Below are 21,260 nucleotides of genomic sequence, written 5' to 3'. Positions count from 1 at the left end.
GCTCAACACTGCTACACTGGAAAGACATTCTGACATCTGTATATGCATTTGTCTGTCTGCTCACCTGTCTATCTGTAAATCAGATCATCTTTACTGGCATGAATGTTGAAGGGAGACTCATTGTGCAGCCAAGCGAGCTGTTGTCTCCTAAGATGTGGGGAAGTTTGCAGAGGGGGATTTCTGAACATAAGGTAGCTTTGTGAAGGAATCCTTCTCTTATTTCAGAATACTTGTTGCGTTTAGTTAGGAAGTGAACTGTGAACTAATGCTCTTTTGTGTATCTATCTATCCACCCATCCACCCATCCATCCATCCATCCATCCATTCATCCATACAGATGTAGATCTAGCTACCCAAAGCCTCAAACAACAAACTCCTATTATGTGTTTATATTCTATTTGTAACTGCCGCACATAATCTGCTCTGCTTCTTACACCACATAGTAGTTTCCTTTGCAAAATGATCCCTTCCCCTCTTTGTCAGTTCTGCTGCGGCTGGGCACAGCGAGATAAGAACCATGGGAGTTGTATCTTCTTCTTGGCTCTCTTGCACGTCCTCTTCCCTTCTCGACACATTCCGCAGATAGCAGAACCAGGATTGGCATTGTGTGACTGTGCGTGTACAGTATGAGTCGGCTTTCTTTGCCTTTCGGTGACGGTGCGTTCAAGTATGCGTGTGCGTGTGTGAATCACACTCTCCTTATCACTTCATTATACCCATCTCTCATCGGCGGTAGATGCAGCATGTATAATTCAAACCTGTGACTGTGTCCAGGAAGGGATGCGTGCCTACATGCTTTCCCTCCTACTTGCTTCACCCCTACCTGTCAAGTGAAACCATTCATTTAAAGTATATTGGAGCCGCCCCCCCCCCACATGTCTTGTATTGACTGTGACGCATCAGCGATTGTTGAATCACGCACCTCATTATTCGACACCTCCTGGCTGCCATGCCAATCTGACTAGCTCTCTCTTAATGATGAGGTTACGCCTCTGACCTGCCGCTGCACAGTGCCAAGCAGTAGTGACAGAGAGGGGTTCCTGAGTTGCGCAACTCTACTCTTTTCTCTGGCCTGTGACTCACCGGTGAGTCATCAAAACAGGGAAAGGGGCTTTAAATGCACCTCCATGCATGTGCACACACACACACACACACACACATATAAACAGTCATGCTTGTACTTGTACAGATAGTGCACGCGTACATTCACCTTTTTCTTCTGTTAGACAAACTCTGTTGGAGTCACAGTGTGTCGACGTGTGTGCAAAGTTAAGAAAATGGTGCGTGTATGTGTGTGGTATCCGTGTACACCCACAGATGTCATATGACTGTCCTTCCTCTCTCTTTTTATGTCCAAGTAAACAGACAAAACACACAAACGCACACACCATTTATAATAAGCAACACAATTGTAATAGAGTTTGTCTTTTTCAGATAAAGACTAGAGAGCAAGCCAATAATTGTTTGACAATCGGGGCATTCCAATTATTTTTTCTGTTGATTCAGCCTCAATAAGATAAGACCAAACATAATGAGGAGGACGGCTCTGGTATTTGTGGTAAACTGGGCTCAGAGTGGTCGGGTAATCAGCCACTAGAGGGCGACACAACCCTTAGTTTCAAACATGAAAGGTTGAGTTCACAGAACGAACGATATTAAGAGTCTCTTCCATGTGAATCTGTGTCGATGGTGATAATAGCATCATATTTCACTCCCGACCTGTAAAGGATGGTTGGTTGTTACTTGATTGATGTTGTTAATTTACAAAGTAACTGAGGTTGTTGCGACAAAGTGACACCATAGACCATATTTCAAAGATCTAAGCTCGGGAGAGTGGGCGATAATGCTTGTTTCATTTTAATGCCTCATAACGTGTTTTCACATAACAATTTATCTGTCTCCGAGCAATTTTCCTGCTCCCAAGAGGCTCGTTTACTAATGTGGATATTTGTTCTAACCACAAAAAAAAAAAAAAGAAAAAAAAAGATGGAACTTGATTATATATGAGGTCAGATGTTCCTAAAGGAAATATGGCTCAATATTAGATTGTACAGTTTAATATCCCGTGATACAGCCTGTCATGGCTTGACAGTTAAGCGCAGGTGTTGGGACAGCTTTGTTGCAGTGGGCCCATAAAACCTCATAAATCTCTAATATCTGTGTCACGATTTCACTTGTATCACAAATAATCACGCTGCCATTTAAAGAGGACCTTCATCAGAAATTCACATAACGCAGACTGTCATGTTAAATCGCCACAAATTAACCACAAGTCATCCAGGGCTGCACCTTATGATTACTTTCATTATTAAATAAAAGATAAAGTGTCTCTTACAGGTTCTTAAAGCCAATGTAACTTCTTCCAATTGCTTGATTTGTCTGACTATATATAGTAGGTCTTCTAGGTGTAAAAAAGTACAGTAATTTTAGAGAAGTTATAGAGGAGTTCATTTGTTTTTTAGTTTTTTAGCTGCTGTGGTTTTGTGTTTTGTGGTTGGATTTTTGATAGCCTATGGTAGACCATTAATGTTCCCTTGGGGACAGTGTGATCATCATCATGCTGTCTGGGACTTACGCAGTGCTGGATTTCATGTGACTGATGAAGCTATTGTGTTATCACGGTTAGGGCCATTCTTCACTAGATATTGTAGTGGCAGTCAAACTTCCAACTCTGTGATTCTTATGTACTTTCACAGAATGACATCATGTCTTATTATTACAACTTAAACCAAGATTTAAACATGGCTGTCTCGGATAATAAGCTGCTGTAATAGCTCATTAATTTCCCTCTTTGACTCTGCTCACATCAGTGTCATTTGTCTAGAACAACTGCCCAGAACAAATTTACCAGTCCCTTTTTCTAGGGTTACTTAGGGAATTACTTGCACCAAGGCTTAGCTGGCAGCGATTTGATCAGCAGTTCCGACATTAGATTTATTCACACAGCCTGTGAAGAAATCAGTGATGAGAAATTGAGGTCTAAGCTATTTGAGGAGGTAATGGCCACAGTTTATCAGGGGGGCTTTACACAGTATATCAGCATTTCGGGGAAGGCAGAGGCAGGGGCTGATGATAGAAGCCTGTCACCTTAAAGTCAGATTCTTTATGGTAAAGTGGGTGACAATTACTTACTTATGCTGTGAGTAAATAGTTAAATGTGCTACTTGAGTAGTAGAGTTAAGATGTTTCTTTCTTAAGCTGTGTAAATACTATCTGTTGCAGTGAGCAGGTAACTAGAAGGGCTCTAATTGGTCATCTGGGGCTGAGCTGTCAGACAGAGAATGCAGGGGTGCACAAACAAGTCGATGTTAATGTTCGTGGCCTTTACACAACCTTTTTTTTAAAGATGATTCATGGCTGCTGCAGCTGTCAATGCCTCCTGTGTGACTTCCACATTGCAACTTTTTTAATTTTAGTAACAATAACACAGTGTTTGAGCCAGGATTGTTAAGAATGGCCCTCTAAGTACTTTGATAAGAGGTCATTTAACTATTGAAAAGAGACACCACATCCCCAAATACCACGATTCCTGTTATTTGAACTTTATTCTCAGAAACTGTTGTTTTCTGACGCCACCAAGGACATATGAAATCACACAGAAATCCAAATCTTTCTTAATGTGTCATATGATTTTCATGAAACATCAAAAAGTGTAGTATACACAAAATGTTAAACATGTTCAAGAACACATTTCCAATCTCGTTTCTGGAATCTGCACGGAGCTTATTTACGTGCAGCTGTTGCACCGTTTCATTTCATTTCTGCCTTCACTTAAATTGTAAAACCACAGCACAGAAAAGGTCAAAAGTTCAACAGTAAATTGTTATAATTAGATTTTACTTGAAATTATTTATTAGAAGGCAAAGAACAAGTGGAATGTTCCACAAATCGCTGACAAAATTCTGTAGTCAGTTTTTCAGTCTCTTGAATATTTCCAAGACCCCTCCCATAGTTAAATGTACTCCAGTGTGGCCCCTGTGCCTGTTTCACATCTGCATTATGTACATGGAGGACAATTGCAATAGAAATTTTATTTTCTAAGGGGGTTACAAACACAACTGTGCACCACTACACACACACACTCCTCCTCTAAGCCCTGCAAAATACACTGGCATGGTGTGAAACGACCTTCAAATTTTAGCTTTCTTTTTGTCAGGCTGCAGGTTCAGGATTTGGCCTAATGGCAGTGACGCCAGACCAGCAGGCTTGTTTTTTTCTTGAGCTGGTCTGTTTATTTGTTTGACCTGTGACACAGCACAGTCCTTGAGGTACCTGTTTATGTCGCGCTCATCGCTATGCATTCATGCTGAGTGTAGGGCCGCTGCATGCGTTTGGGTTGAGAAGACAGATTATCCCCGCCTCACAGGGAACGCTTGTGTGTTTGTGTGCTCGTGTGGGTGTGTGACTGTGTGTGATTCTCCAAGGCTGTGCGAACAGCATCGCTGGAAGGTCTCACGTCTGTGTCTGCAGATAGACATGATCTCACCACGCTGTCAAAACCTTTTACAAACCCTACACAGACTAACACATCCTTGATCCCTTTCATCGTCATTATGTTTTTGTTTTTTTTTCTGTTATCTCTTTCCTGTTGTCATATCTTGATGGTGTGTTTGCGTAGCTAGTGTAAGATGAATCGCGATTCACCCGTCCAAAAGAGATTCTGATTGTGCGGCGGTGTCGGGACCACCACCGGAGAGCACTCATCTCACGTTGAACACTCCGCCTCCACATATACACGCATAAACAAATACATATGGCATACGGCAGCCTAATTACTCTCCCGACAACGATGACAATGAGAAATGACTCACAGCGTAGTTCAAATTCAACCGATCCGCCACATAATGAATGATGGAGGGGCGGTCGGCTGGACATCAGACATGAACAAAAAACAGAAACAGTGGTTGGTCTCAAAACATTGTGTGTGTGTGTAAGAGAGAGAGATAGGAAATCACTGGACTGAGATCAAATTATCTTCTTAGATGTTTACGCGAGAGAAGAACAAAGACAGCAGTGAATATATAGTGCCTGTGTGAGTGTCACTTGATTGAAAGGGAGAGAGAAAATAAAGAGAAAGAGTGTTTGGGGGGGGAGGAATAGTTGCCCTCTAGTGGTAGTGTGTAAGCGTGTAATGTGAGAAATGTATTGAATTGTTCATAAGGGGTTCATAAAAAGGGTATATCAGGCTACATTACAATACTAAGGATGCTGCTGAGTGTTGAAGTCATTTAAACATAGTGTAGCACTGTATAGCATAGTGAAATCAGTGGTAACCTGTGTCTGTCTGAAATGTAGAAAAAACAATTAGAATTGTATTTTGGCTTCCTTTGAAAACATTTTTTGTAGTATTAAATTCTGGTATAAATATCCGAAACATATGAGAACACTGGCACAGTCTGTGCATTTAGTTCTGATGCAGTTTGAACAAATCACTGACTCCAATAATTGTATGAAAACCCAAAAGGTGTTCAAAGAGAACTAAGAGCTGTTAGAAATATTGTGTGCTGCTCAAGGACACACATGATGCTCACTGACACGGTGGCTTGAACCCACAGTCGGTCTTTTTGAATCGCTAGTATGCACCACATTGCTGCCATAAATCTTGTGTGTGTGTATGTGTGTGTACGCTATACATCAACACCCCAGTGAATCCCCCCCGCCCCCCAGGAGGAATTGATTAGCTTGGCTTAATCACTGGGGAACATAAGCTTTGAAACCATTACTGAGAACAGGTACACTCATAAGGAAGACTGGAATGAAATCTGGATCCTTGCAGGTATGCACTCTCCAGTTTATAATGTATATGTATGAACTGCCTATGTATATATGCACGTTTTTGCCTAAAGCTAATTAGCAAAACACAGTCTCAGTCCCTCTTACCTGCTCACGTCTCTGATCTGCTTTTATTGGACACAAATATGGTTTTAACATCAAGACACGGTCGTCTCCTGAAAGTGATGAGTCATCAGGAGTCGTAGAGGTCAAGGGGTCGGGAGATGAAGTGAGTTAAAGAGAAGTTCATTGTCAGCAGCTGATACTTGCATCGCTTCATCTTTTATTCAGACCAGCCCTCAGGATCAGAAGCTATCTAAATAACAGTGTGTCTGACTGGCATATACGGAGGGGGAAGGGCGTGGTGATGTAGAGCGAGAGAGGAAGAGATGGTCGGTCAGGTAGGAATATATACGTAGGGAGTTATGGAGGGAGGCAGAAAGAAAAGAGACATTTAGTTCTAAGCCGTCCATCTCTCTCTGACGATGATTAATTGAGAGGAATGTGGCATTCCACTGTGATGTGTATGTACATGCTTGCCTGAATGCGTTTGTAGATGAATGGTCATTCAGTGCTCTATGTGAAATACAAGTTTTTAGTAAATTATGAGTTGAGTTGAGTTCATTTTACTGCCATTACAACCAGACATGCAGCTCAATATACTAATTTAACCATCACATAAATAGACACATCTAAAATGCAGAAAATACCAGAAATAAATACGGAGAAGAAAATAATTAATTTCTGAAATATGAATATTGTGTCAAATACGAGGTGATTTATTCTACCAATGCTGAAAAATACATCACATAAGTATTTTTCAGTGGTTCAACTTTTTTTGGCTCGTCAGTGCATGAAAAGCACAGGTGTAACTAATAACATTAATGACAGGTATGCGTGCTTGCAGCCATTATTAATTAATGACACCTGTGCTTTTCCGGCTTTAATGTGACAATACACGTGCCGTGTGAGACATATTTAACATTCACATTTGAAAAAAATGTCACTTCACAAATGTCAAAAAGGATATATTGAGGTAAGGAGAAAAAGTATTTGGCTAACAAAATTACTTTTCCAAGCATCATCTATCATTAAGAAGTACTGAGTGAAACTCGACAGGAAGCATTCTGACTCAGTCAGAAGAACGGCTCGAGGGCAAACACGATTCCTAACAATGTCTCTGCATCATACAGTTGAGTGATTTCTCTTGTCCGATGAACAGAACACACTTACAAGTATATATAAATGTGAAAATGTATGAAAAGAGACGAACAGAGATTTTATATCCTTGAAGTTTCCCCCCTGTGCAAAATATGTCAGTTGGAGATATGAATCATGCGGTACCCAGCTGTTGTTTGTTCCTCTCTGATCACCCCTTGAGCTGGATACAGAACGTACCAGTGTCCTGACACACACACACACACACACACACACACACACACAGTCATGGATACATGTCAATAATTCTTAGAAATTCACTGAGAACATGAATTGGCACATGTGAAAGATAGATGATCCACCGCTGAATGAGAGAGCTGGATAAGAAATATTTTAGATTATTGTTATTCAAAGAAGGATACTGTGTTTACCTTAAACACTTTACATTGCAGTTGGAGGTACGTACAAGAATATAAAGAAATATTCCTCAAACTTTGCCTCATAAGACTTTTTTTCTGCTATGACAATTCAGAATGCTGGTGTGTGCGGTGTGCTATGTGAGCTGGCATTTACACTCATGTCACTATGGGTTAACTGCTTACATCGAAAGATCTTATAGCAGGAAATATTTTTTCCTCTGAACTGTGTCCAAAATCAATACCTATTTACATTATATAGTGCCCTTAATTCCACAAGGGAATGTAAAAACTAGTTTGACACGTACACCACTTTCTGCTAACAAGTGATGTGAAAATTACCTGTCAGTGACACTTTGCTCTGTCAAAATGATTGGAAATGATGACTGAAAATGATTATTAGGCTAAGTTTCCGAATTGTGATTATGGTGATTCCAACCCTTGATGATCAGAGTAAACATCTTCAAAGTGATCCTTGTCACAAAACAGCTGATTTCAGTAATAAAAGTCATTGTAATCATTGTAACAGGTGGTTGTAATCACATTAATCTAACAGGTTAATACTCCCATAGCAGATACTGTAATTGTAATGAGCTTTAGATCTAAATCTACTCTGTTTCTTTTAATAATATTATATATACAGCATATATAGATGGAGTAGTAATATAAAATTTCTATGGAATCAAACAGGTGCTAAGGTTGAGAGACAGATAAAAGACACGAGAAACGTAGAGGTAAAGGAGGAAATGACTAACCAAGGATGAGAGGAAAAAGCAAGGGAAGTTGAAAGAAGGGAAGGCTTGGTGACAGATCGAAGTAGAGGCAGGGATGTCAGTGTGCGAGACGACGTCAGGAACACGCTTACACATCTGCACAGTGAGTGATGTTATCCTGGGGCTGCCTCACAGGTTCCTTTACTGATGACTCATAAAGACTGTGGCAGTGTTCATTCACTGTGCGTTGAGTGTGTGAGTGTGTGTGTGTGAGTCTGTTTCTATAGCACGTGCTCATCATTACATGAGCATATCAAAGATTCTTCCGGTGTGTTTTCATTTGACAGTGAAAAACCTATTTTGTGTGTGTGTGTGTTTGTGTGTCTTGTGAATGGTCCTATCTGACTAATCCCAGTAGGGAAGGCAGCCGTGTGCTGCCACAGTAATTACAGGAAGACGCTTTCTTAAACTGTCTCTCACTTTCTCCATGGCTGGCTGTATGTTTCTTGTCAAATGAACTGTAGAGTGTAATGGTGTATCAAGGAGTCTGCAGACTGATTGCCAGGATTTGTAGAGTGTGTGTATGTGTGTGTACGGTGACAATGATTCATTTCAGAGCGCTTGGCGATTATTTATTGTCACTCTTCAATGTGTCACAAGTGGCTGTTGATTTCATATTCATGAGTGTATGCATGCTCCGTGTGCACATTGTAGCCAGACTCTTGCTGGATTTTTAAGCTGATACCAATATCAACATTTGAGACATTAATGATGATATATCTGATTTGATTTAATTTGATTTATTGAATGGGACAGTGCGCAATATTAAGCATAAATGATGCACTGCACCGGAGTTAGCTTGAAGCTAATTTGCATCCGTAGTCCCCCACGATTAAAACATACAACAGCACAACAACAAACAGTACAAAGTAAAAAAAACAAAAAAAAAAAGAAACAAACAAACACAAAAAAAACACAGAACACACCGTACAAAATACAAAGCTACACACAACAGCACATCACAAACACCCACAATGTCAATTAAAAATTAATAATGTGAACTAGACTCAGTGGTCACACAGCTATCTATGTTTTTTAAAGGGGGAATAGCATGCTTTTAGTGATTTTCTGTACTGTTATGTTGGATTTTAATGTCAAATATAGTCAAAGTTTTAAAACATGAATGCATATAGACAGGCACCCTGAAAGTCAAAAGCCAGGGCTTCAGCCTGCTCTGAATGCTTTGTTTGCAAAGTTACCTCTACTTCCTCATCAAAGTGAAGACAGATCGTTCATGTCCGTAGTGTTACTGACTTTGTTCCATGGATTGTTTGCATTGTCCACTTGCATATGTCAGATCGGAAGTGAAATCCTACTGCTATTGTTTGTCTACATAGCTTGAAGTCTCCTGAGGGGCAGCTTCCAGAAGCTAACCGATCAGATCATTGGGAGGGGGGCCTTAAAGGAACTTAAAGTGTGTAGGACTTAGTAGCATCTAGTGGTGAGGTTGCAGATTGCAACCAGCTGAATATCCTTCCCCTCCACCCCTTCCATCCAAGCGTGTAGGAAAACTACGGTGGCTGTGAAACTCGTGAAAAATGCAAAAGGCCCTCTCTAGAGCCAGTGTTTGGTTAGTCTTTTCTGGGCTACTGTAGAAACATGGCGGTGCAACATGCAACCGTAAATCATGCAAAGATATCCCATAGAGCCACAGAATATAAATATAGAGATGGAAATGTGCATGATACGTCCCCTTTAACATAAACTCAACATCATTTTAAATTTGATTATTAACGGCCCTGCACACCCACACAGGTGTTTTCAATTTTTCTAACTAATTAGGTCTCTGCTCAGGTTGAAGCTTGGCGGGGCTTTGCTGGGAATTAAATGAAGTCACCAAACTTCATGCACTAATTAAAATGATAAAAGTATAATTTTTCCGCCACTAATAGGTGCCAAAAAAATGCTAACAAGATAGTCAGGGAGATGTCAATCAAGCAGTGTCTGCACATGCCCACACTGTCCTAAGAAGGGTTGTAATCAGATATTAATGAAAACTTCTGTGTAAGTGGAGCAAGAATATGTCAAAGGTTTAAAGAAAATTTACTTATATGTGAACCGCAGGACATTCAGAATGACAATTTGTTTAATTTACCTCAAAAGTATCTGCGGTCTCGGCATCAGAGGAAAGTAACTGGCGGGCATTTAGTTTTTATGGGCAGGCACCCCAAATTGCGGCACCACCCCCACCTCAAGGGGAGGGGGGTAGACCCCCAGCACCTTCACTACTCAATTATTGCCCCATCCACCCTGCACAAACATCAGTCTCAAGCTTTATTTGCATAGAATAGACAATAGTGCATCAACAGTCACTCATGACTGCAGTTTAATTTTATGATTGCGGCACCAAATATAAGTCATATAATCATTATAAGCCCATAGTGAAGCATATATATATATATATATATATATATATATATATATATATATGATACAGAACTTGTGTCACCAAAATGCATGCATATGTATGCTTACACACACACACACACACACACACATATAGACACACTAACAGATCGAGCGAGCCCTTTGCCTCCTTGTTTTACATGTGGCAAAGTCCTTGATTAAAGTAAACATGATTCTGTTTTAATTTAACTTGTTTTGATAGTTAGCCTCGATATGCTAACCTCAGCTAGCTGCTTTCAAACTTCCTGCTCACACTTCTTAGAAACAGAAAGAGATGACAGAAAGATTAAAAAAGAGTGAAACTAAAAGTGTAAAGGTGACAAATGGAAGCAAGCACAGCAACAACAATCAACACTGCACTTCTGGTTTGGGCTTCGGAGCAGAGATACTAAACATGAGGACAGATGTCTCACTTTACCCTAAATCCAGACACAAGGCAGGTTTTTTTTCCCCTCCCTGTGAATTTTATTTTATTTTTTTCCCCCGAGGCTTGTGGGCCCTTTCACATTGTCGGGCCTGGGGCTTGAGCACAGTAAGCCTGTGCATTCAAACAGTGTTGATGCTGATTTCTCCTGGGAGGGTTAAAATCCTGGATGGACAGGCCTGGCCCCCCCGGGGCCCACCTTTAATGCCAGGTCTTACTATCTGTGCAGCAATTTTTTGTTACATATTGGTTGACATATACACACTATTCTTTGATAAGCTAATATGACCCAATAATATTGGTTTATCAGTCAAGCTTTAGTGCACATGAGCATAGAAACACGCTCACACAAAAGTTATGGAACGCCAACTCATGCAATGGGCCTGATGTTGTTTTTTTTAATTGGTGGGTAAACATGCATATTATTCAATCTTCAATGTGTTGAATGCCAGTAAACATTCATGTTTTGCACCGGCAGTTTCTGTTTTGTGAAAGTTCTTTTCTATCGGGACACGTGTCTGCCTCACCTGTTTATTGTAATAGCTCATTATTTGTGAAATGAAAATCTAATTGTTGTATCAATCCCCAGGTGGCCTAACACCTGAATGAAATGAGCTACTTTTGTTTGTGTTTTGATGGTTGATAAATAAGTCATGAATAATAATTTATGTAACTCTAAATTATGATTGAATTATTTAGCATTTACAATTTAAAGTAGTGACTGTTCACAGTGGAAACAACTTTCTCAAGCCAAGTATTGTGCTCCCTAATGGATATTGCCAAAGTGAGTGTGGTTTTATGTTGAATGAAAATAGCCTTGGAAAAATAGCTGCATATGATTTATTCATCAGCCAAAACCATTTTAGAGCCAAATGCAGACTAAAGGCAAAAAGGAACCAGAGCTGTCAATAGTTTGAGCTCAGCTCTTCCTCACTGTGGTGGTAAATTCCCCGCAGAGGCTTGGTGTTCGCTTCATTGCTGCAATATCCTTTTTTCTTCCCCAAGATTCACTGTCTTTCACTGCATCTCTCTCAATCCTCTGAGCTCCACCTCGCTCTATCACTCTGACTCTAAACTCAATCTTTCTGTTTCTCTGTCTCGACAGCTATTAAAAGCAGGAAACCAAAGTTTTGTTTTTCTCTGGAAAAGGTAAGACTTTTTATACAAGGATTCAGTGTTTCCCCTACGTTGCGTGGTTTTGCCTGGCGGGGGGGAGGGTGTGATTAGCATTTCTATTTCTTTTTAGTGTTGTCAGGTTAGGCTAACCCATTGTTGCTAACTTCGGAGCTAACCCCCAAGCTACAGCATTTATTATCTGACACACTGTAGTCTGTAGTGTAAAAAAAGACGAGAGAAAGAGAGAGAGAGCAACAGCAAGAGACAGAGAGAGTGTGTGTGTGAGAGAGAGAGAGAGCAGCAGTGGTCTAGCAAGCTAGAGAGTGAATGAAGAGAGGGAGCGCTGGTAGCGAGAATGCCGATGAATCAGATCAAAAAAAGTTATTTTCTGATTGTTTCACAGCGGTTACGTTCCGGAGGACAATTAAACACGCCCACACCCCCACACCCCTCCACTCGACCCTGCGGCTGAACACCGCACCGCTTGATTTGGTCTGAATACGACCTTTTACTGCTATCCTTTTCCTCTGCTCTGCACACATTCACCGTCATTTTTCTGACGTTTGCTCTCTCGCATAACCACTCACTTGCTTACGCACTGCCCTATTCCTTAAAAGGAGCTACGCTACCTGTAGTTTCCCAGGCAACAACACAGACGTTGACTTGCGATTCGAAACAGCACTGCTCAGAGGCTCCCAAACGCTATTGATTTCCGAATAAATGGATATTTGGCGTTATTTTTGGCATATGAAAAAATATTTTTTGGCCTGGCGGGGGTTCTCGTTGCTGTTATAGAGGAAACACTGATGATTACTACAAGATTTGTAGAAGTATTCAAATAGTATTTGAACCTACTAACACTGCAGATTTATTGGAGAATTATAGACATGTTCTTGCGTCTGCATGGGTGAACAATGCAGAGGCTTTAAGGGTTACATTATAGTAATATTACACTCATTTCATTTGTCTCTGTTCCTCTAGTATTCTCTGTCTTTCTTTGTCGGCTTTCTCCCATTCAGGGACTTGGACTCAAAATATTACTATTCCTCCTGGGCAATAAAGTCAGACCATGCTGCTTCTCAGATCAATAGGCAGTCGGGGGAGGGGTATAGTGCAAATCATGACAGAAAGGGAGGGGATGAAGAGAATTTTGATTGTGAAGGAGGAAAGGGGGCGATCAATAAGCTGGAGCACATACCTGCAAAGCTCACACAGCCCACACCTTTCACACAACATTAACTGCAGTGTGGGGTAACAGCGCAGCAAACAGAAGCAGAACACACACACACACACACATACACACACACTGACACACAGACACAGAGCCTGTAAATGTCAAAATCTTAATCTCTGCACCAGTGCTACTGTACAAATTCCCTTACATGCATTGTTTCAAATTCTATTCTGATTTTCATGCAACGTTTAATAGAAATGGAATATGTTTTGTATTGGCAGTGTAGTTACATCTTGATTAATAGTCTGGATGTTAAGAACAATTCTTCTTTTTAACCTGTCAACACCATACTGTATCTTATGGTTACTGGAGTGTCCTGCAATGTGTCCTGAAATAATCACAGACGGCACATGCAGGAGTATGATTCTAACATTTGTCAGGTATCTTTAGCATTTGGTCACGTGTGTCTTCTCTAAATACTTTGTGTTTTGGATGTAGTGCATTTTGGTCCTTTTTTTCTTGTTGAATGTGTCTTCAGTGTAGCTGCCTTTCACACACAGCCTGGAGGCATATATATTTTCCCAATGAGTAATGTCAAATCGTGCTACATTTATTCCCTGCTTCAAGTGCAAGATGAGCTCTTTCTCTCAGAAACTGTTAGTTTCAACATCGCATTTGAGCTGGAAAAATTTCAACCTTGTGTGCTCATTGACTTATGGGTTCCATCCCACATGCTTTGCATGTGTTTGATGTGATGGTAATATCTTTGATTGCTATTGATCTGAGTAAACCTAGCTCTGCTGATCTTGATCTCCTCCTCCTCCTCCTGATAAAGTGGATGTGAGCCGGCCAGTAATTGTACATGATCATTTCTATAAAAGCCCAGCTGTGTCCCATATTAGTCCTGAAATAATTACTGAACCTGGAGATGTTCACCATCGCTGTATTTTATTGTCAACAAAAATAAAAATGGCAAACATGAGAGAGAAACTACAGTAGGGGGTTATATTATTTCTTGAGGTGCGGGTCCTGGCTGGAAGCCTGTTGCAACTTTGAGTGTATACATATATAGTATACTTACATTTCACACTTGGGCTTTGATGTGTGCCTTCTCATGTCAGCATGATGTACTTTATGTCAGATAATTTAGAAGCGAGCCTCTTGCTGTTTGAAAAGAGGAAGTAGAGGAAGGAAAGAGAGAGGTGGAAAGAGAGGTAGACATGATATAGAAAAGGGAGGCATATGGAGGGAGGCGGATGAAAGGGAAAAAGAAAATATGGAGGATAGAGGATGTAACTGAGAGATTTTGACAGTGAAAACAGAAAAAGAGAGAAAGAAGGAGAGAAGAAGAGGACATCGTCACCTATTCTGAAATAGATGAAAAACACACTGAGAACCAGACAGCGAATAGACGGAGGAATGCCTGTATGTATGGTGTCTGGATGTGTGGGTGCGACACACACACTCACTCACTCACTAATGAGCTCTTCACAAAGAGCCCTCCCTCTTCCCTCCTCCCTATACTTCCTTTCTGTCTTTCCCTCGTTCCCTTGATGCCCCCATTCTCCCTCCCATCATCCTTTGCATTTGGAGTTCCCTCAGATAAATACAAGGGGCCACCAGCTGGTCATCCTGACTGAACTGCAGTTGTTTTTCATTATTGATGAAATAAGAGCTTCAGGGAGATACTGTTTATTGCTGTACACAAAAATAAACACATGAGAAAGTTGTGATCGTGGAGCAGGTGCACTTCAGGTTGAATGTATGTATGTGTGTGTGTGTGTGTGTGTGTGTGTGTATGTGTGTGTGAGAGACAGAGAGAGAGAGGAGGGAGGAAAAGAAGAGAAAGACACACATAAAGCCACCTGCTCTCCAGCTTTGATCGAAGGTTGCGTGTGTGCTCACCGGGAGTCGAACGATTCTGTGAAAGAATTCATGCATGAGAGAGAGAGAGAGAGAGAGAGAGAGAGCAACACAGACATTATGCGTTAACAAAACAGAGAGAGACATAAAGAGAGAAAGAGGGGGGTGGGCTTACGTACAAGCATCATAGCAGCTCACACTCTCCCACCAGCTCTGCTTTCTCCAGCATACAAGAGGACCAACACTGAGCCACCACCTCCCTCCCTCTCTCTCTCTCTCTCTCTCTCTCTCTCTCTCTCTCTCTCTCTCACTCCTCCTTCTTGTTTGCTCCCCAGTGGGGGGGCACTGCTCCTGCTGTGTCGATTGGCAGTTACAAACGTTACTATTTTGAGAGAGTCAGTGTGCGCGCAATAGCAAACGATCGAAAGAGGGGGAGAGAGGCAGGGAAAGGCAGAGCAAGGTTTGGCTCTTTCTTCTGCACATTAAGTGCTTTGCACAAGAGGATGTGGGAGCACAGGGAGACTCGGACCTGCGGCTGACGCCGAGCCGTGCTGCTGAATCCAGGTAGAAGTAGAGTGAGGCAGACAGTAAGCCAGCTGCCAACCAGCTTTGCAGAACAGGACAGGAAACATTTTTTTTTTTTTTTTTACGGATCAAAGGGAAAGAAGGCAAAAGGAGAGAGGGAGGTGGAGGTGAGCAGACAGAGGAAAGATGGCGAGTTTTGGGAAACTCACAGACTACTTTAATCGCCGTAAGTCTCGAGAGGAGCTGCGGGTGGGCAGGAGCTCACGGCGGAGTGGCAGTTACTGCTGCACTGTGGCAGAGGCCAGGTAACCTGTCTGTGTGTGTGTCTGTGCATTGGTATGCCAGGCTACATGGGTACATTGTACACCATGCATTTATCTGTATGCCTGTAAACATACACTATCACGTTTTTTTCTGTGTGTGCATCTTGAGATGATTATGGTATCATTGCTGTATAATCATTGTAACTCATCCACACACAGTGCCTCTCTTTGTTTGTCAGAATTTAATGATTTAATCATATTTACTCATTAAATATATATTGAGAATATAATATGTATATACCACAGAGTGGCAAGCTGAATAAGAAGGCATGCTTAAATAAGTTAATACTGTTTAAAAATGTCAATTTATTGGTGCATTTATCTGTATCTGCACACAGGCAGGACTGTCAAGCATACAGGTGTTTGTACACATGTGCATGTGTAATCATGTCTGTACGCGTGTGAGATCAGGCATTGTGTTATATAAGTGTGGAGGTGCAGGGGATGTGTGCTATCAGGCATGGTGCTGGCTACTATGGATTCTTCCCACTGACGTGCAGTTGAATACCAAGGTTTTTCTATAGATAGAAATAGAGAGGATAAAGTTGATATACTGCATATAAAGGAGAAGGAGAGACAGACAAGGGAGAGAGAGCTTTTTCAGGGCAACGTCTACCCACTGCACAGCAGCATCCTGTCACATATATCATACTATGCCACACATTCACAGTGGGAGCTTTCTCATTGTTGGCTGCTGAGTGGCTCCAGCACACAATTTGGGTGTAAAGTGCCTTGCTCGAGGCCAAATTGACAGACAGTGTTGGTGAAGATGGAAGAATATTTATCACTAAGGTTTCACATTGGATATTTTCCAGACAAAAAAGCAGTTTGAACAAGCAACTTTTATTTTGCAAGCCCACTTGTCGACAGTCAATTTGATCACCACCCCAAGTAGCTACAGTTGAAATTACTATTGAAGTGTGTGTGTGGCAACACGTTTAATCTCCTCTTGAACACATATTCCAAATTCACTGTCATCCCTGAAAAGATCTGTGCAAGGAGACATACAGTATATTAAAGATGTCTAATCGAATTTTCCTCTGTGATTTTGTTGTTATTATACTTGGAGTGTCACACAGATTTTGTGTCCCACAGAAGCTGTTCACAACCTGCAAACTTAATTTGCGTGGTTAAGTTGCTAAGTTCTAACATTCTTTTGCTTTAGTAGTGCAATTAGAGTATGGATCTAAAAATTAGGATCACTAAAAAAAAAGTTTAGAGTCCTGTGTTTCTCAGTTTGCTGTACTTTCAAAAATAAAAACAGGAAACTGAAACAGGAATCCCAGTTCGAATTGCTTGTAAGCTCATGCTGAATTATATAACCAAGATGAAAGTAAAAATCCAAACGCCAATATAAAAATCTCCCACCACACTACCACGACTCTAGACTTTGAAATAATGTCCATCAAATCCCATATCACAGCAGAAGTGTTAACGTGGGTGGACGTCTGATCCAAAAAAAAAGCTCTCAGATTCTCTGCCATTACAAATCCAGCATCTCTCTCATCCCCACAGTCTCTTTGTCTCTGTCTCTCCCACTCACTGTCTCTTTCTCACAAGACACCCCCTTCCTACGTTCCTCCATCTCCTCCCATCAAACATGACTTCAGCAAACTCCTTGACTCCATCAAGGTCCACAGTAAAGGGATCTTTATCTCCGGTCCCATCCCTCCACTCAACCGCAGCTTGGGTCGTTTTAACCGCACTCTTAGCCTCCACATCTGGCTGCAGTCAACCTGTACAGCCCGCAATGTAGCTTTTATTGACAATTTTAATCTCTGCACGTGCCCAAGGCTTCTTCTGTCATGATGGCATCCACCCCGATGGCTTAGGTTCACACACTTTAACTGACAATTATTCTTTATTTATTCTACACAGTTTTGAACTCTCCGTCAACCTGATTATCTCTGTCCCTCCCCTACAAACACACAGTAGCTCCCCTCTGTGGTTAGGAGCGCCTACTACCACCTCCCTGGGCATATGTAACTCTATATCACCTCACCAATTCTTATCCACAATAATTGGGAATAGGCCTAGAAAGTTCAATGTTAATGTTGCCAGAAAACTCTCATATTTACGTGCTATTCTGACTTCTATACCTATGTATTCATTAAATACATAGGTAAAGAAGTCCTTTACCTTGGAATCGTCCTTTAGAATCAGTCTGCATTGGCCATTCAAGTACATGCTCTATTAACAACAAGGGCACCTTTCTTTGTGATGTTATCATAGACAGATCTTAAGACTTTTTATTTTTAAGTGAAAAATGACACCAACCAAATGACTTTTGAAACCCAAATCTGTGCTCTCATCCTGGTTACAATTACATTCATAAACCCAGGGACACTGGCCTCAGTTGTGGTCTTGCAGTCACCCACCGTGCTGCGTTTCCTGTTTATGAAATTCCGGTGCCAGATGTAACCTCATTTGAATGCCCAGCCCTTAAACTGTGCGGCAATACTCCTGTTGTTGCTGTTTCAATCTACCGACTAGGGGTGGGCGATATAGCCCTCACGATATTTCAGGGTATTTTTCTATGATAATGATATTCTGGACATGTGACAAAATACACCTCACAGGATTTTTAGCTCTCATTGTACTCAACCCGGTGCTTCTGCCTGAGGTGGTGAAATAAGTTTGTTGTATTGCCTTTTGTTGTTATAGTCTTCTTGCACTTCTTACATATTACCGTGGTTTGTTGTACATCTGATCTTTTGGAACCAAATCACTTCCACACTACTGAGGTTACTCCCCGTTTTGGAACTAACTCCTGCTGGTAGCAATGTTACTTTCTTTTTCAGCCATGTTTGTTGTTTCTGTGCGTAACGGTATTATGTCATTACTTCAGTAAGTCGGAATATAGCCATTATCACAATATGAATTGTTTTTAATCATGTTAAAAATTATACTGACATTATCGTGATTTATACAAAATGGCACACCCCTACTACTGACCACCAAAGCCAAACCCACTGTTCTTCTCTGAACTAACTGAACTGCTCACACTTTTAAGTGACAAACCTACAGATACTTGTGCTAATAAACTGATCTACTTGACTGCCTTAACTTTTCCCAGCATGTCGACTTCCCTACCCATAACAAGGTCATATTCTCGACCTAGTCTGCATCAATGGATATCAAATAGCACACTTAGAGGGCACCTTTCTGGGCATATCCAATCATAAACTACTCACTTTCCTTCCCGATTGCCCCCTGCCTCAAGCCTCTAGATTAGATTACTGTAATGCTCTGTTTTACGGTCTTCCATCACTTATCACTAGTGAACTTCAATATGTTCAAAATGGTGATTTATCTTTTATTAAGATGCCTATACTATTGTATGTATGTGTAAGATTGTTGTCACTCAATGGTCAGGCATTGTGAATGAGTGGAGACCCAGTTCATGGCCTCAGTAATCACCTCTTTCCAACATTTCAGCGTTGTGCAGCAAGTGCCCGCATCACCTGTCACCTTCTGCTGAGACTAATTAATGACCCTCCTTCTAAGTTTAGATTTTCCAAGAGCTCATACAGTACAATATGCCTGCTCCATTGGCTGTGAAGACTTAAAAGTCCCTCTCCTGCCAGATTTCATTGAGATATTTCTAATCTGTTATTAAGAACTTGAGCTCCTTTTAACAGTTTTCTTTGTTACAATAAATCCACTCATTCCCACCTTATGTGCTATCATAACGTTAGAGGATATATCAACTTAGGATTGCCATTGAGTCATCTTGATGGCTATTTTTCTATAACTTTGCTTTCAACAACCTTGCTTCTTAAATGATCATTTTCTGGGTTCTTTAGTCTTCTATGACAGTAAACTGAATATCTTTGGGTTGTTGACTGTTAGTTGGGACAAAGCAAGAGAAAAGAGAAAGAGAAAATAATCATCAGTTGTAGCCCTACATGCAGATTTAACCCCAAAAGAGACATAAAGTAGTTTTAGCAGTGTTTTGCAGAGGGTGGGTGCCATGTGCCCTCTCTTGGATACAGCCCTAATGAATGGTGACAACTCGGTCAGTCCATAATGAATGATGAGTGATGGTAAATCAGTCTGTGATGAACAACTTAATGCCCATTATTATGTAGAGGGATAAGTGTCCAAGTCTGCAATGCCTGGCCTTTGTTCCTGCTTGTCAGTTTAGCTGATTGAAGCAGTTTCATTCAATCTATTCAGTCTAGTGACTCCTCAACCAATGTCTACTTAACAATGAAAGATATAGACAGAGGTTAATCTGTCCATATCCCTCTGTTCCATGCGGTCAGAGGGTCCCGCTTCTCCCATCCTCCTGAGAATTTCAAAATCCCTCCCCTCTGACCTCCAGGAGATATTAATGCTGCTGTCAGTTTTATCTGTTAACTTTCTGAACATCCAAGAATCACTTAAGTTAAGATGGTGATGTCCTAAAAGTAAAGGGGAAAGAGAGTAGCAGGGGGGAATCATACAAGAGAAAAAGAATGCTTGCAAAAACACATGTAAAGAAATGGCAAGAAATCATTTGGAGGAAGGACAAGAGAAGCATTAAGGTAGACATGAGAACAGAAGTAAAAAAGAAATATCACTGTGGTGATACAACCCAATACCACACATTCAAACACAGTGAGAACACATTAATACTGAATAAAATTTAATGAATGGCTACCAATACCAAGTAGTGAGTTACCATTTGTTTAACAGATGAATGAATGGAACATTCATTAGTGCAGATGTATTAGAACAGGATGTTTAAGATTGGATTTAGAAAAACATTTTTAAAAAAGACATGTAGTGCTCATTAGTCTGAATTGTTTCATTCTGTGTTAAACCTTTAAAAGGTTTAATCACAGAACCAAAAATCTTCTGCCTTTGTAGAAAATAAAATTTTCATGAAAACTGCTTGGCGATGTGTATAAAAAGGAGTATGAAGATGTGCGTGCACTGTACTCTGTCTGTGTTAGAAGTTGATTCAGCACCATGGATAGCTCTCACTATAGTAGCTGCATTCACCAAAGCACCCCGTGCCATTCACCATCATACAGCATTCATAAAGCCCCTGGAAACAGATTCCCTTTTAGTCAGGCCTTAATGATGATGTGGTAACCTACACAGCAGCTTGAATAAAGGTTGAGAGTAGAAACACGTCACGCATGGCTCTACTCATTTGTGCAGAAATAGGTTTTAGTGTCAGAATTGGGAAATTACTTCAGTCAAGGGGTTATGTGTGCTAATTTTAGCATTAAAATAGGTCACTAATACAACTCGTACATCAGTTGCGCTTAAACCTGTTCTTGTGGAACACGGGAGCGAAGCGTATTTTAGCCTGCAGCG

The 21,260-nt window shown here is 40.9% G+C and overlaps 1 protein-coding gene across 3 annotated transcripts in view; it reads left to right on the top strand.

Moving 5' to 3' along the window:
• The window catches only part of LOC122970856 (ankyrin repeat and fibronectin type-III domain-containing protein 1), a 144,604-nt gene that overhangs the window by 6,186 nt on the left and 117,158 nt on the right, over positions 1 to 21,260 (top strand). Inside the window, exon 1 of one of the 3 annotated variants that reach the window (XM_044337179.1) lies at positions 15,565 to 15,932. The exons of the other annotated variants lie outside the window; for them this stretch is intronic. Coding sequence (XP_044193114.1) covers positions 15,814 to 15,932 — 119 coding nt within the window. The 5' untranslated portion in view covers positions 15,565 to 15,813. Of the gene's footprint in view, positions 1 to 15,564; positions 15,933 to 21,260 lie in introns of those variants that run through there. 3 annotated transcript variants of the gene reach the window in all.

The sequence above is a fragment of the Thunnus albacares genome, chromosome 20, assembly GCF_914725855.1.
Source record: "Thunnus albacares chromosome 20, fThuAlb1.1, whole genome shotgun sequence".
Lineage (NCBI taxonomy): Eukaryota > Metazoa > Chordata > Actinopteri > Scombriformes > Scombridae > Thunnus > Thunnus albacares.
The sequence above is the reverse complement of the archived record's forward strand: the minus strand, read 5'-3'. Positions and strand labels throughout refer to the sequence as shown.